The sequence below is a fragment of the Microtus ochrogaster genome, chromosome 16 (genome assembly GCF_000317375.1).
Source record: "Microtus ochrogaster isolate Prairie Vole_2 chromosome 16, MicOch1.0, whole genome shotgun sequence".
Taxonomy (NCBI): domain Eukaryota; kingdom Metazoa; phylum Chordata; class Mammalia; order Rodentia; family Cricetidae; genus Microtus; species Microtus ochrogaster.
In genome coordinates, this window is record NC_022018.1 from 49,277,331 (window position 1) to 49,293,699 (window position 16,369).

General features: G+C 49.5%; 1 protein-coding gene across 1 annotated transcript in view; it reads left to right on the forward strand.

Annotated features, from left to right (window-relative positions):
* Gmpr (guanosine monophosphate reductase) overlaps window positions 1-16,369 on the forward strand; it is a 34,984-nt gene that overhangs the window by 16,069 nt on the left and 2,546 nt on the right. Inside the window, exons 5-8 of the mRNA XM_005355103.3 lie at window positions 4,969-5,050; window positions 7,610-7,716; window positions 13,116-13,158; window positions 15,699-15,858. Coding sequence (XP_005355160.1) covers window positions 4,969-5,050; window positions 7,610-7,716; window positions 13,116-13,158; window positions 15,699-15,858 — 392 coding nt within the window. The remainder of the gene's footprint in view (window positions 1-4,968; window positions 5,051-7,609; window positions 7,717-13,115; window positions 13,159-15,698; window positions 15,859-16,369) is intronic.

The following is a 16,369-nucleotide window of genomic DNA, read 5'->3' on the forward strand; positions in this document are numbered from 1 at the left end:
GCTTTAGTTGCTCTGTGAACATGGAGGGTTAACAGCTGAGAGACTGCTTCCATTTATTACCCTCACTGCATGCAGGTTGCTTCCAGAGGATTAATGGGAAATGACGCAGGCTTAAGGAGGTGGCTTAGTGGTTCTGTTTCACATCTTTGGTAACATTATAAATTATGAACAGTGCATAAACAGGGATGTTTAATAGGGAGTTATAAGCCCTACTTCAGTGACCCTACACCCGGAGGCCCCCACTCCTCACCTCGGGTTTTCTCATAGTGACTGCTTCCTGCTTGGCAGCTGTCTGATGTTGCCGCCTACGCATTTCTAAAAAACACCGCTTGAGTCAGTCATGGTTCAAGTTTTCTGTGAATGACCAGGCTGTCCATGTCATCTTTGGCCCCATAGTGTATTTGACACCCTCCCTGCTGTTTTCTCTGTTGGGTCTGTGATTGCCGAGACTGAAGGCCATAGCTACTGCCTAGCGGCCCTTCTGGCTCCAGTCTCCTGTCTCTACCTGGGAACTAGTTGCAGCGCTGTTAAACTCTCCAGCCCAGTGTCCTGTCTGACTCTATTCCGGCTGCTGTCAAAATACTATATACCCAGTGACTGATAAACAGCGGAAACTTACTGGATGTCCAGGACCAAGGTCTGCCACTGTCTGGTGACTCTGCTCCTGAAAAGGTGATTTGTAGGTATATCCTAATTGCAGACACGTCCACACGTGCTCCCTTGGTCCTCTCGAAGGAGCAGTCATCCCATTTATGAGAGCATCTTCTTGAAGGCCGTATTTCTTCATCTAGTGTCTTGAGGCTTAGGTTTCAGGATATGGCATTCGAGAGGACACGAGACATTCAGACCACAGCATTCCTGAAGTCCAAGGGCTCATGACCTGAGCCCTACAGGAAAAGGGAAAAGGAGTTTGAGGACACTAAGAAATGGAGAATAACGGGGGGGGGGGTCACATAGCACATGCTATGTTTTTTTTTTTTACCCATACAGTGAACCCCAGTAGTTGCTCAGTTGCTTTTAGGTAGTACATTGCATTGAAAGCCTGTCCTCTGAGTAGTGACTCATGGAAGAGAGGTGGGACCTGGGCAGTGGGATTGCTTTAAGAAGGAAAGAGAAGGAGCAGGGGCATAGCTCCGCTGGTGGAGTGCTTGCCATGCAAGTATAGCGACCTGAGTTTGAGTCCCGGAAACTATGTAGAAAAAGAAAACAAAAATGGGTACATGTGACCTCAGTGCTCAGGAGGTAGAGACAGGGGAGTCCCTGGAGCTCCCTGGTAAGCCAGCCTAGCTGAATGGGAGCGCATCCAGTAAAAAAGGAGAAAAAATAAGGTGGATGGTGTCATGAGGTTGACCTCTGGCCCCCACACTTAGGCACACACATGTGCGTTCTCATATACACACATACAAACACACAAAAATAAAGATAGGCCCCACTTCTCAAGCTGTTGCAAGCTTAAAATGGCAGGCTGGTGGTGAGGGATGCACTTGGCCTGTTTGCAGACTGAGGTGAACTGTGTGCCAGGCTCAAGAACAGAGGCCAGGGGAGATTGGGAGGACAGGAAGGAGTGGGGGATGGGAAACAGGGAAAGCCTGTGCGGCAAGTGCACAGCCAGGGGTTGCCAAGCAGGAGCCAGGCAGAAAGGGGTGGGTAGTAAGTTCCCAGAAGCCTCTAGGCAACCTCCAGCAGCAGGGCTCTGCAGTGCCTGCTGGCTGGCCAGGAGGAGTTTCGTGGCTCTGCTTGGTTTCCACAGCAATGAACTGAAGACTTTGGCAAGGTAGATGTTTATTCCTAAGCTATTTACTGCCTGCGCTGACCCCTGGAATCCTCCAGTTGACGCTCATGCCTTTGGCTCTCCGTGGTTTGGAAAATGTTAATTTCTCTTCTCTGGCTTCCAGAGGCATTGTGGGGAGGAATTAGCATTTGCCCGGTGTTCTTGAGCTGAAGGGTACTAGGTGAATGCTGAGTGCTTTTAGAATCATTGCACAAGCAGGCGATTCCTGGCCTCGCACCAGGCCAGGGCTCCTTGCCTTGCTGTTCAACCCTGGCCAACTGGGGAAGGGAAGGCAAAGGTGCTGGCTGAGGGGAGGGGCTAACTATTCCTCGGTATTTTCCTGCTCAACATTCTAGATGCTCTTAATTGGGTTAATACAGACTCGACATGTCTATTTTCTTTTCCTCTCTTTTTTTCTTTTCTGATTTCGTTTTTGGGCATTGAACCTGTGGTTTCATACGCTTAGACAGGGATGTTTTTATTCTGCCCCCCTCTCCCCTCAGCCCTGGATGGAACCCAGGGCTTTAAAAATACTAGATGAATGTTATACTAAGTCACACCCCCAGCCATCTTTGTTAATATTTAGAGACAGGACCTCACTAAGCTGTCTCCATTAGCCCTAAATTTGTGATCCTATTGATTGCCTTCCTATATTGGTTGGATTATAGGCGTGTGCCACCAGGCCCGGGCATCATTTCATTTTTGACTAGGGCCTTGAAGCTGGAAGTTGCCTTGCTTCCCTGGGTCTATTAATCTGCTTTCCAACAAAAAAAAAAAAAAAAACCTGAGAAAAAGTAAGGTTTGTTTTGGTTTCGGGTTTCAGAAATTGCAGGTCATGGTTCTATAACTCTGGGTCTGTGTTGAGGTGAACATCGTGGCAGGGTGTATTTGGTAGAGTAAAACCACATACCTCATAGGGAAGCAGAGACTCGGAGATGAAGGTGGCTAGGGATGAGACACACCCTAAGGACCTCAGCACCCACTTCATCTAACCAGGCTCTGGTCTCCTGAAATTCCCACATCCTCCCCCCAAAGAACTTGAGAAGTCAGGAATTCATCAACGGATGAACCTATTGATACAATAGCACCCTCAGTTCCCCCGAGTCCCACCCGCCAATACTGCTGCATTGTAGATGTAGCATTTGCCTATGAGCTTTCGGGATATTTTGGATATCTCATGACCCTGGGATAGTGGGGGTGCCTGACCGGAATGGCTTCCTGCCTGTCTCTGTGCCTCAGATCAGGGCACATAGTCCAGGAAGTGAACAGGCATTAAACTATCACAGTTACAGGGCACATCATGCTTCCAATGGACTGTCACACACTCAAGCCTGTGTCCACTCCCTACACAAGGTGCTTTGTACTGACAGAAAACACACTCACTTAATGACCCTGACCAGCCCCTCCCTGCCCACAGACCTCTGGTCCGTGACCAAGGGGCCACCTGTGCAGAACTGGAAACTTCATGCCAAAGCCTGATTGCTATTTCTATTTCTGATATGGTCTTGTCTTCTTTTGTGATTTCCAGATGATCCATTCCTGTGGGAGAAATTCACAGTTTTTCACTTTGGGAAGGATACATCTTGGTGGCTAACTCTTTGGTCATGCTTGTGATGGTTTCACTGAGAGAGAATCTCAGAGCTCATGAGACAAGGGATGTATCCTATTTTGTGGTCTCGTTTTTTTTTTTTTTTCCCCCAGGAAACCTATGCTAGAAAGGACATCTCACCAGTAGCGAGAGCTTATGTGTTATTTTCTTCTTAGTATTTTATGTCTATAACCACTGATGATTTGATATATGAAAATCAGGCTCACAGTGGCACATTAATTTTCGTTATTACTGAAGTTGAGTACAGTCCCTGATTAGGTCAGCGTTTTTTCTTATGGCGCTCCTGAGTTCTGCATATGTGCCAGCCGATCACCCTTTGCCACAGCTACGCGTGCTTTTCTCTAGCTGGCTCTCTGTTGGTTGGATCATCTACTCTCGTGCATTTCGTTTTTGTGTAGATGGTTCTAATTCTGCCTTTACACTCCCCAGCTGAGTTTACAGGGAAACAGCGCTACCTTTAACTCTGTCCCAGTCCTCCTTCTGTGACATCTGCCATGCTTTTCTGTTGGCAGCTGGGGCTTGCATTCAAGCTGGCCTTGTCACCTCTTTCTCACAACTTTCTTTTGTGAAGTTCAAGTTATTTTGTTTAAGTTTAAAAAAAAAAAAGATGATTTCCCTCAGGGAGTTAATTTAGCGAAAGGCCACTTGGGCTTTGGTGGGAGTACAATGAGCAAGGCTGCATTTTTGCAACATGGGACTTTGCCCGCTTGTGAACATCCAGTCAGGGCATGTTGCCAGGCATCCTGAGTACCAGCTGAAGACGCCATGGGGGCAGTGAGTTGTAATGAAAGGCCTATTTTTGTTCCCTCAAGCTCCTTCAGTCAGAGAGCTTGTACTATTTCCAGCGCAGATGCATTCTTGCGCTTGATGGATTCCGCCACTTCCTGGATTGTGGGTCTATTCTTAGGGCCTAGGCTTCACTCCATTTGTAGACAGAGCCTGTGCCAGTGGCATATGGCCCAGCAGGGCCTGCCTGCCCTTTTCTACCAAGGTGGAAACCCCAACCCTAGGGCCAGACACTCGAGTGTTTTCTCAATCGCGAGAAGGTCCGTTTTCTAACCGTGACTTTCTGGGTTCTGTAGAGATTCTCCAGGGCTTTCACAGATGCCAAAGTAGCTTATGCCCATTGCTAAGGGGGTTTTGACCAGCTGACTGTGTTTCATTGCTTATGGGTTTGGGGTTCCCTAGAAGATTTTGTTTTGATCTGACCAGTGTTGAGATGTTCCTTAAGTCTGGCCTGTATACCCTCAGATTTTGTATGTTTCTAAAAATTCTGCTTTCCTGTAGCTTCACATATCATTAGTTCACCCAGGTGACTTTCCCAGAAGGGATCTCCTGGTATCAGCTTCTGCATTGGAATTTATGCGAAGAGAAAGCCAGGAACATACTCACTGATTCCCAGACTTACCACCTTCAAAATTGGATGTAGTGTTTTCTTTTTGTCTCCTGGAACCCTGGTAGCCTTAATACACACATACCCTTGGGTCAGGAGTGAAACTTCCCACTGGCCACCCCACGACCCCTGTACCTCACCCCCACCCCCAAGAGTCATTTCCTGTGATGGAGAACTGTGTTCTTCTTGTCACAGGCAGGAAATGTGGTGACAGGAGAGATGGTGGAGGAGCTCATTCTCTCTGGAGCAGATATCATCAAAGTGGGAGTTGGACCGGGTAAGACCTGTTGCTCTCAGGAGGGCTGTCTTTGGGGAACAGGGGACTGGGTAAGACCTGTTGACTGCAAGAGGGCTATCTGACTTATGGGATCACAGGAGGGCTGTCTGTAGGGAGCAGGGGACTGGGTCAGACCGGTTGATCCCAAGAGGGCTGTCTATGGGAAACAGGCTACTGGGGCTTGGGCTTCTGGAGGTGGCTACATGGGAACCATGAAAGACACCCAGGGGCTCAGGACACATTCTGTGGAAGATCACTGAGTGTCTCCATGAAGCAGTGTCCCCGAGCTGCTCCCTGATGACCTTCTCCATGAGCAGGCATGTGCTGTGGGATAATCTTTTTGTACACTGTGAAGATGTGTCTCTGTTTTATCTCATAATTAATAAAAAGTCTCCATGTGATTTTTCGGGAGCTGGCGGTCCAGCGAAAGTCCAGAACAGGCATGTAGCTGAGTTTTGAGGCCCTGCTTCAGCATGTTTGTGTGGAAGAGCAGGCTGTGCAGATCCCTGAAGAGGAAGGTCGGGCTAGGGAATACATGAGGACGGTGAACGAACAAGGATGGCTGGGCTCATGTGAGTGTTGGAAGGACCCCAGACATTGTAGACAGGCTCGTGACTAAGCATCGAAGTTTGAACATGACCTGTGGCCCACATTGACTCCCAACCTGATAACTAATCTACCTCTTAGACACTAGGGCCACCCGCAGGGCCTCTTGAACGAAGGAACCAACTAAAGTCATTTCAGCCTTAACCTGTGAGTAGCTGTTTCTTCTGGGCCTGGCTGGCATTTGTCTTCCTGTTTCCCTCACCCAAGCATGCATTCTCACAGCCATGTTTTAAAATTCTGCCCTGGACAGCCATTATTACCCAGACACTAGCATTGGAGAGAAGAAAAAAAAAAAAGATAGACACTTTATCTGGGACTAAAAATAACAGCAGATAGACTCCCCCCCCCCCACTAAAAAATAACAGCCTTCTACCCCCAAAAGACAATCTTAAAAAGGAAGCAGAGAGGAAGCTCCTGTAAGGGTGTTGCCATAGGTGAATGACCTCTTGTGCTGTGACCTAGCGCGTGTCAGTGTATATATTGAAAACTGGTCCCGTCTACTCACAAAGCTTGCGGGCTTCTAACCTTCAGGAAGACTTTAAGCCCGACTGTCTTCCTGTGGTTTTCCTCACTGCCACCCACCTAAGCAGTGCATAACTTTCTGAGCAAGATAAACAGTTCCTGGTCTGCCCCTCCAGCAGCACACGGAGACCCCACAAGACATGCCGCAGGAGGTGAGCAAGCTGCAGAGCAGGAGGATGGCGGTGACTCGCTCACGCTTGAGTCCCCACATTCTTTCCATGCTATTTATAGCGCTCTCAGGCATGAGGCTCCTTCTCCGTGTCAGCTTAGCCAAGAGGGTGAAATCTCCACAGCTTACTATCCAGCAGAGAAAACAGTCCCCAGAACTCCTACACAAATAATAATTGAAGCGGGCTTCTCAAAAGACAATGCAATACGCAGCTTCCCTGGGGCAGTGACATTTCAGATGAAGTCTGACAAATGAAAAAGGGTTGCCTGGACAGTAGGGAATGTTAGGTGGGTGGTGGAGGGGAGAGTGAAGAGAAGAAAGGAAGGGAGAGGAGGGGACGGGGAGGGGAGGGAAAAACTCAGAGTATAGAGAACCCCTGAGGTGAGAAGAAACTTCCTGAAAAGTCAGTGGTAAGCGCACATGGAAAGAATGGCAGATAAGATGGGAGGCGGGTACTCACTTGCTTTGGGGATAAGATGAGATTAAAGTGGGAACAGGCATCATAGGATCAGGATACTGGTGTTCTCCTGGACCCAAGAGAACACAACCAGGACTGAATGGGACATCGGGACAGGAAGAGGCAAGGGAGAAAGATATCCGTGTGTTGGCATGACTACTGAAAGCCAAGCTGACCTCAGGTCTAGGCTGAGTGGGGACTCAGGCCAAGGAGATGAGTGGAAGCTGGGCTATGTTTGGCCCAGGGTTGAATAAATAGAAAAACAGTTATAGGGATTCCTCTTCCCGAGGGTTTGTAAAGATCAGGCCCAGGGACAAGCCCTTCTTTTCCCTAATACAAATGTGCTCCATTATAGCCAGGTAGGTGTTGGATTTCCAGCCTCCTGGGCTGAGCAGTGGAGTGTGGAGAGTAGCTTGGCAAAAGTTGAAGGTGAAGAAGCTTGGAGAAAGCTGGGAGGATTCCGAGTGAGCTCTCGACGTGGAATCTGCATATGTGGAAGAGTGAAGGATGTGTGGAAGAGAGAGGAAGCTAGAGCCAGTGTTCCTCCATTGCCGGGAGTAGACATCGCAGCAGAAGGGGCACTGAGGGTTTGTGAGAGATGATGTCTAGGACATTGGCCAAGGACTTGAGGGGCGCATGTGGCCGGTGCTGTGGTTCATAGTGAGACCTTGTAACTACAAGCACTTATCCTGCAAGCATGCCCACAGCTTCACTGGGGCAGGGCAATACGACTGTGAAGGGCATCATTTCATGTTGTGTTCTACTCCTCCGAACCATCCCTGCATCCACCTCTCCTTCCGTGCAGGTTCTGTGTGCACTACCCGAACCAAGACAGGAGTGGGCTACCCCCAGCTGAGTGCCGTAATAGAGTGTGCGGACTCTGCCCATGGCCTCAAGGGGCACATCATCTCTGTAAGTATTAGGAGGGTCTGGAAGCCTGTGGGGACCATGGGGAGATCATGACTGTGGCCCTGGCCCTGAGGGACCATGCTGTCTTCAAAGATCCTTTTTCCAAATACTGTCACGTTCTACATGTGTTAGGGATTTGGATGTCAGGATGAATTTGCATGGGGCTGACATAGGTCATCATATCTCAGATCCGGGAGTTGGGAAATGCTTTGGGAAGTGATATGAAAGGGGGGTGATTTATTCCAGATAAAATGGTATAAAGGAGCTGAAGAACATTTATGAAACAAGAGAAGAGGACATTTAAAAAGACCTCAAAGTCACCCTTTTGGAGTGGTGACCTGGGAGGGGGCAGAAGAATGTGTGTCATAGATGAATTCCAGGGCGACTGTGGGCAAGAACTCTGGGGGACATGTGGAAAGCTGAGCTTTCTTCCGAGTATAATAGGAAGTCATCAAAGATGTCAGTGCAGAGGGCGAGTGGCTTGTCTTATAGCAACCAAATCAGGCTCCTTTGGGAAGGATTGGGAAGGGACAGATGAGGGAGGAATCTAGCTAGGAAGGTACAATTCAGACTGGAGGTGACCAAGCCGTCCACTAAGGACTGGGAAGCAAGTCTGCAGAGCCACACCCCAACGCAAAGGGTGTTTAGGGAACAGAACTAAGTCTTGGCAGTGGAATTGGTATTTGTGGGGCTGGTAAAGGAGGAAGAGTCCGATTCTGCTGCATGTGCTGGTTCACAAGAATGAGAAAAAAATTCACTTTGGTTTTGTGGCTTCATGTTGATTTTTGAGGGCCATGACAGGCACTGAGGAGGATTCATGGGCTGGAGACCTGGCAGCTGAGGAGCCCATGGGTCTTGGGAATCTATGTATGGCTGAGGAAGCAGGAGGGTGAGCAGATGAGAGGCAGACCTCAGACCTTGTGTCAGGGGCATCTGACAGGAGGAGCGAGTGAGCTGAGGTCCGTGGGTGCTTCTGCCTCCCCTGTCACTTGTGGAGGGCATGGTAACGAAGGAGTTGAGCATGGTGCCAGCATTCTGACAGAGCTCCTGAACAATGACGTTGCTCACCATCATTAGCCATCAAGTGTTACTAAGGACTGAGTGATTGAATGACAAGGTGCGGTGGGTCCTTCCTTCTGTGCACCTACTCCACACCATGCCGATTGCTGGCGATAGGTTTGGGAGTTGAGCTGCTCACTCTGGGCTCATGTTGTGGTGAACCATGGCACCTGCTTGTGGAGCCGAGATGGATGGATGAGTGGATGGATGGATAGATGATGTGTCTGGTTGTTTCTTGGTATTCTCAAGCAGTGGACTCCAGCTCTTCTCTGGAGCACACATTTATTGAAGTAGCATGTAAAACACTGACAGCATCGCTAATCTGCATTTGCAAGCAAAGGCCTTTAACCTAGCTGGAGCCACCCGGGAATACCAGGCTCTAGTCTGCTTATGACTCCAAGTCCCTGTCAGGAACTAGCTGTGAGGATGCTTCCAAGAAGCTTGTGTTTATACCTACCCATTCCTGGACTCAATAACGTTAACTCTTTCCGAGGTTAGCCTGGTTGTATAACTTTTCCAGGGGCGATGGGAACGAGCATCTGTTTACACCAGATTAGGCACAGACGCCAGAACACAGAAATGATCCCACCCCTAGCCAGCTTGGTGAGCCAGTGGTTATGGGGCTTGCTTACAAGGACATGGTTGAGGAGGATGTGTGTCTCAGAAACAGCTGCATCACTGCCAAGTGCCACCCGGATGTGAGTGACCACCTCCCAGATGTGACTTAATGTAGCTGTGGTCCCGAATGCAGTCAAACCTCCTAGCTCCTTTATAATCCCGAACCACACGCAGCTGGGCAGGAATGCGTGAGTGGCTGGGCTTCCACTTTCATCGGACCCTCCCCGCCCCTTCCTTCTAGGAGGACTTGGGCCTGATCTTGTAAGGGTCACACGGTCAGGTCATCACAGTTGTTCCAATGTTGTGACCTTAAGGACCGTCTACTAGCAGGAGGACAGCCCCAAAGCCTCAGGTGTGATTGTAAGTCTCCATTACCAGTGATCGTTGCCATCAGGGGTCACATATTTTGACCTCACATCACATACAGGTCCTGAATGGCTCCTGCTAGCAATTGAGAGGAGGTTATACCATGTTAGTACATCTTTCTTAGGATTCCTATGGCTGTGATAGAACACTACGATCAAAAGGAACTTGGGGAGGAAAGGGTTTATTTCAGCTTCCAGGTCCACACCATAGTTCATCACCAAGGGAAGTCAGGGCAGGAGCTTGGAGGCAGGAGCTAATGCAGAGGCCATGGAAGAGTGCTGCTGACTGACTTGGTCCGCATAGTTTGCTCAGCCTCTTTCTTATACAACACAGGGGTGGCACCACCTACAGTGAGTTGGGCCTGCCCACATCAAAAACCAATCAAGAAAATGCACTACAGACTTATCTCCAGGCAGATCTAATGGGGACATTTTTTCAATTGATTGTCCCTCTTCTCAGATGAGTGTAGCTCAGTTGTTCTCAACCTTCCTAACGCTATGACCCTTTACTATATACAGTTCCTCATGTTGTGGTGACCCCCAACTACGATTATTTCATCACTGCTTCCTAACTAAAATTTTGCTACTGTTATGAATTGTAATATAAACATCTAACATGGAGGATATCTAATAGATGATCCCGTGGGGGTTGTGACCCACATGTTGAAAACCATTGCAAGGTTGACAGAGACCTAACCAGGACAAGGTCTTACTATAGGCTCGTTCAGACACCATCCTTATGTCTAAAAACTTCAAACTTCCCAAAGATTGGGGTATGGTGGGGTAGACATACACATGCCTCCCAGGTGACTAAAGGGAGGTCAGCCACCTTCTGTGTACAGCATCACATCACAGTTAGCCTAACTCAGCCGTTCTGCAAGGCAGTGACAGCTTGTTAGAGAAAGTCTTGGGCCCTACCCCAGACCTGACCAACTAAATCAAGAGCTCAGAAGGTGAGCCCAAGGATCCCTCTAGATCCTCCCCCACCTGTCCTTGACCTTGAGAACCAATGTTTTCTACAGAGGAGATTAGGCCTCACTGGATAGTTCCAGAGCCAGGTCCCACTTGGAGTACTGGAAGCCACTTCTGTGTAGATTAGCAGTGGTGACAGCCCAGGCCTGCAGTACTGTTGCTTTGTGAAGAGTGTACCTAGTAGCCTAGCCATGTGGGGTCTGTTCAGCAGGCCAGGCTTCAAGTGTTTCTGTCATGGCCCACACGGGAGGAGGCAGGGAGAAGGACTCCTGATCCAGTCATGATATTTCAGGCAAAGCTCAAGGTGTGACCAGTTAATTGTCTACTTGCATCATCATTTAGAAAGATTTAACCAAATCTATTAAATAATTAAATTTTGGGAGGCTTGGCGAATTCACCAATAAATTAGAACTTAACTCAGGAAAGTCTGAGGAATGCCAAATAAACACAAAGAAGAAAACTAGTATCATTCAGAAGGCTGTCTTAAGGGGTTGTTTCTAATCTCATTTTTCCACTGTTACAGCTGTGGGGTTCTAGGGGCGTCAATCAGTCTCTCAGCTGTGTGGTCCTGGGAGAGCCACGGTTTCTCAGCTCTGTGGTCCTAGCAGAGCCATGGTTTCTCAGATGTTTGGTCCTAGGAGAGCCACAGTTTCTCAGCTCTGTGGTCCTAGGAGAGCCACTGGAATTCTCTCAGTCTTGTTTCTCTACCCAGTTCAAGATACCAACCTTAGAATCTTGACTTTGAATGAGGAACTGAGTAAGTTTAGAGTATCTTTCGACCAAGGAAAGTATTTGAGTCCTTAGTCATCATCCGTGCCCCCCCCCATCCTGTCCCCTTCTTTCTCTCACCATCCTTTATTTCAGAGCCATAATGTGTGCTTGGGTGCACGTGTTGCATAAGAGGTCAGAGGTCAGCCATGAGTCACAACTCTCAGGCACTTTCCATCTTTTGTGTGAAACGACATCTTTCATTGGCCTGGGACTTTCCCATACAGGCCGGGTCAGCTGTCTGGTGAGTTTCTCCAGGCTTTATCTATGGCGGTGCTGAGGTTGTATGTGTGCTGTTGAACCCAGCTTTTATACCTGAGTTCTGGGTCTTCAAACTCAAATTAGGAACCAAATGCTTCACCAACTGGCTAACTGCCTCAGCCCCTGAGCAATTCTTTTTAAGCATAAGAGGCCCACTGAAAACTTATGAACCAAATCACTTACATCCCACGGTGCCTTTATCCTTCAATATCATGTTAACCATGCTGAAAGACAAAACAAGAAACACTTGTTAGTTACTGCTTTGCAGATTTTCCCAGGGCTAGCTCTTTCTACAGTCTTCCGGCAGCCTGGTCTACAAGAGCTAGTTCGAGGACAGGCTCCAAACTATAGAGAAACCCTGTCTCAACCCTCCCCCATCCCCACCCCCAAAAAGAGAAAAAGTGCCTTGCTACACTTGAACACAATTGCCCCCCAACTTGAGATGCGTGGTTCCCACAGGTGCATACTGTGTTCTCTTTCTAACCCAAACATCCAGCTCCACATAGCTGGCTCTTACCTTCTGGAGCTGGGCCTTTCCTTGGAGGACCGTGCTGAGCCTTGCCTCCATCCCTGTCACTTTATCCCACCTGTCCATCTCTTCTCTTTGCTTCCTGGGTTGTCCTGTGTTTTCCTGACACCCCAGAGCACCGTAACCCTCCTTCCTATGTCTGTATCATCCAGGCTCTGTTGGAGCTATCAGGTAGCAGTCTGGGCCTTTAGGGTCTGTTCATAAGGAAACATGTGAGAGCCACATCTTAGGAATTTAAAACTGGGTTGCAGTAGCCTGAGGTTGCAACTGATCCCCACTGCCCAGGAGGAGAGCCTGTGTTGTGTGGGCAGAGTAGATGTTGGCAGTGAGCTCTTATTTAAGGACACGATGGGCTGGAGACACAGGCAGCTGAGAAGATAAAGAAGCCAGCTCTATGCCCTTTTCTCGGCTCTTAAAATAATCTAGCACTCAGACTAAATAAATCTCACCTTTCACCAGGCAGGGAGGGAGGAGTGGCTTCTGAGTAGGAAGGAGCAGGGACCATGGGGTGGCTGGGCAAGTTATGTAACGGTCTAGCAGAGGACACTGGTTAGTCTGCCACACTTGGTTTTCCTCCCCAGACAAGGGTACTTGAGCCCAGATGGAGGAGGGGCTGGCATGCCAGTCTCTAGCCATCAGAGAAAGGATGGGGTTGGGGAGCCGAAGTGCCAAGGGTAGTCTTAGTTAGAAAGTCAGCCTCTAGGCTCTTGGGCCATCTGCTTGGCTAGGGGTGGAAGGTGGCTCCTGGTCACTTTATTCTCATGGGTGAGGCATGGTCTGGCTTGTCCCCTGCCCCCACCTTACTGATCCTCTCCTTCCTTTCTTTGAAGGATGGAGGCTGTACATGTCCAGGAGATGTCGCCAAAGCCTTTGGTAAGTGCCAGGGACAGCCCTGTTATTGGAGGAAAAAGGGAAGGAGGGGCTCTGGGCAGCTCGGAAGAACCAGATGGAAGAGGGAACCCCTGAGGGGCTTCTGGGCTTATCGGGAGTTTTCTTTGTCAGATGGGAATGAAATCCAGGCAAAATCCTGGCTCAGTTTTGGTTCTGGTCTGTAGCTGAGCAAGCTGGGTGTTCAGAATGGGGATCTGTGGTGAAGGCAATGCCAGCCAGGAGCGGGTCAAATTGTGATAGTTTCATGAGAATGAGGACGCCCAGGGCACCGGTGGCCTTGCGCAGTACTTGGTATGTTGTGAAGAGACCACCAGGTGGTTTCGGCTCAACTTGACTTGAGTCCCCACCTCATCCTGGCTGGACCCAGTCTTGGCAGAGGCTGGTCAGCCTACTTCCCACTAGAGGGCAGCAGTGCCCACTGTAACCCAACAGAGCTCATAGGGCCTCTGGGGTCCTGGTTTTTGCTCCACACTGTCCAATATTTCAACAAAAGAGGCAGGGTGGTAAAACAGGACATTCGAGCCCTGTGCTGGCTGCTTAACTTTCCGTAATCCTTATAGAAACCAGAACTAGCTGCCCAGCTCTGAACTGTTAAGTGGTACACTACACCGCATGCACGCACGCACGCACGCACGCACGCACACATGCATGCATGCACGCACACTGGAAACTTTCTTAGTGATAAAAACAAAAGTTCTCTTTTTAATACTTGAATGTGTGCAGGCATCTACACGTGGATGCCAGGGGACACCTTATTGGAACCAGTCTCTCGTTCCACCATGTGGATCTGGGGGATCAAACTCAGGTATTTAGGCTTGGCAGCAAGTGCCTTAACCCCATGAGCCATCTCACCAGCCCCTGTTCTGTCTTTAGAGACAGAGGAGCAGGCAGAGAGTTCCTGTTGGCAGGGTTTCTTAGCAACCCCAAGTATACCATAAAAAACCCAAGTGGCCTAGGTGAGCCGTGGAAGGAAACATAAACCTCTGTCTCTTCCATCTTGCCTGGCTTATGGCCCAGAGGACAGAGGCCCCAGGAAAGAATGACATGGTCATAGTCCTACAGTTCAGGGCAGAGAGAACTCTTGCTTTCTCGGTCATATCCTTAAGCATCCTTTATGGTGTGGTGCTTTCTTCTGCGATCTCCCAGGGACCACAGCACTTGGAGCTGAACGCATCTAAAAAGCTCCTTCCTTTAGAAAGGACCTTGTTCCTGATCCTGGACCTGGCCCTTTGCTCAGCTCTCCTCCGACATTCTCCAAAGTGCAGCCCGGCATGCCCTGAGAAGTGGGAGGGACCTTAGCTAGAAAAGGCCAATCGGAAAGCCAGTGGAGTGCTGAGACATAGAACTCCCCGGGAACCATTTAACCGTTGTGCTTAACGGAGCTGTGCTCAGGGTGCCGCTGCTGACTCCCTTCATCTGGAGGTTTGACCAGATCAGTCATCCCACTGTCCCCTTAAAACCACAGCAGGGGGGCTGTGGTCATCATCGGTGTCTGGGAGCTGCTGACAGTACCCTGTGGAGTCCATGCTGTGCCTTGCTTACCAGGGGCCAGCCCCACTCAGCATCCGTTAGGATGAAACAGAGTGGGGCTGACTCCGTGCATACCCGAGGGGTAGAGCCTTCCTTATAAGTGACATCATCAAGGCTACATCTCACCTGCTGTTGACCTGCCCCTTCCCCGATTACTCAGCACCCATTATGAATCAGTTTAGTTTTAGATTCCTCAGTGACTCAGGGAGAGGCATGGTTGTTGGTGTTCCACTTCCTAGGCCACTTTTCTGTTGATGGACATTAATTTGGTTTGTGGCCGAGAAGGTTGGGATGCCCAAGAGCACAGCATTGGCACTTGCCTGGTCCCTAGAGAGGACCTCCTTGCTGTCCCACAGCCTGACGGTGGGTATCACACAGGGGAAGAGCAAGTGTTTTACAGAGCTACTGAGATCTTCATGGCTGTGGATAAGTGATGACCAGGATCCACCCACTTAGAAAACTGGGGGTGGGGAGTTAGTTTGTGATAGGTGAACTCAACTAGTGCATCATATTTGATATCCGTAGTTACCCAAGAACAGCATATAAAGATCACTTAAAATCCTGTTGAATTGTTTTTGGTTTGAGATGGAGTCTCATCTAGCTTAGGCTAGTGCTGTAGCCAAGGCTGACCTGAAAAACTTCTCCCCGTTGTCTCCACTTCCCAAGTGCTGAGATTATCAGCATGCCCTGCCATGCCTGGTTTACACAGTGCACAGTGCTGGGATCAAACCCGGGGCCTCCTGAATGATAGACAAGCGCACTCCCAACTGAGCGGCATCCCCAGAGCTGCAGTGATTGTACTGAATTCAAGTCAGATGATGCACTAAGACACATGTGATGTTTCAGGCTTTGGTGGACCTAAAGGAGAAAGACCTGTTTGGAAGGTGTCATAGCCAGTCACTGATACCTTCAAGTGCCGACTGTCTTGTCCGTTCCCCGCTCACCCCCCCACCGCCTCTGACCCGTCCTTTTATCCATTCCTTGGTATGTAGGAGCCGGCGCAGACTTCGTCATGCTGGGAGGCATGTTTTCAGGCCACACCGAGTGTGCAGGAGAGGTGATCGAGAGGAACGGGCAGAAGCTGAAACTCTTCTATGGCATGAGCTCTGACACGGCCATGAAGAAACATGCGGGGGGAGTCGCTGAGTACAGGTATGGCTGCCATGTGGCTCAGAGGCTGCGTCCACCAGTCTGGCTGGCTACTCTGTGTTATAGTCCCCTTAAGTGGGGGGAGGGGTGCTAGAAAACACCCTCAACGTCTTTGTATGCTGCACTGACTTCCATCCTGCTGGCATTTGTGAAAGCAAGCGTGGGAAAGTTGGAGATGTGATTCTAGGTCTGGGAGGGGCACGTGCCTGAATGGGAGGGAGTATTGCCTTGTCCTGAAAGACTCCACTGAGAGGCAGCGGCAGTGGTGTGGGATGTTCTGGAGTATGGGAAGCTAACTGCAGTTGCCATCTCTCCCCCAACCCCCACCCCCGAGTCATTTCCCTCCAAGCGGGGGTCTTGATAAACATGGTGTTACAGTAGCAGGGGAACTGGGCAGGCAAAGGTGTGGGGGCCAGCCTCCTTGAGAAGTGGAGCACACTCCTTACTGTCGCTTCCTGTCCCCTCCCTCCATGGTACCTGGACATTTGGCCAAGAATCCCTTTGTCTAACCAGC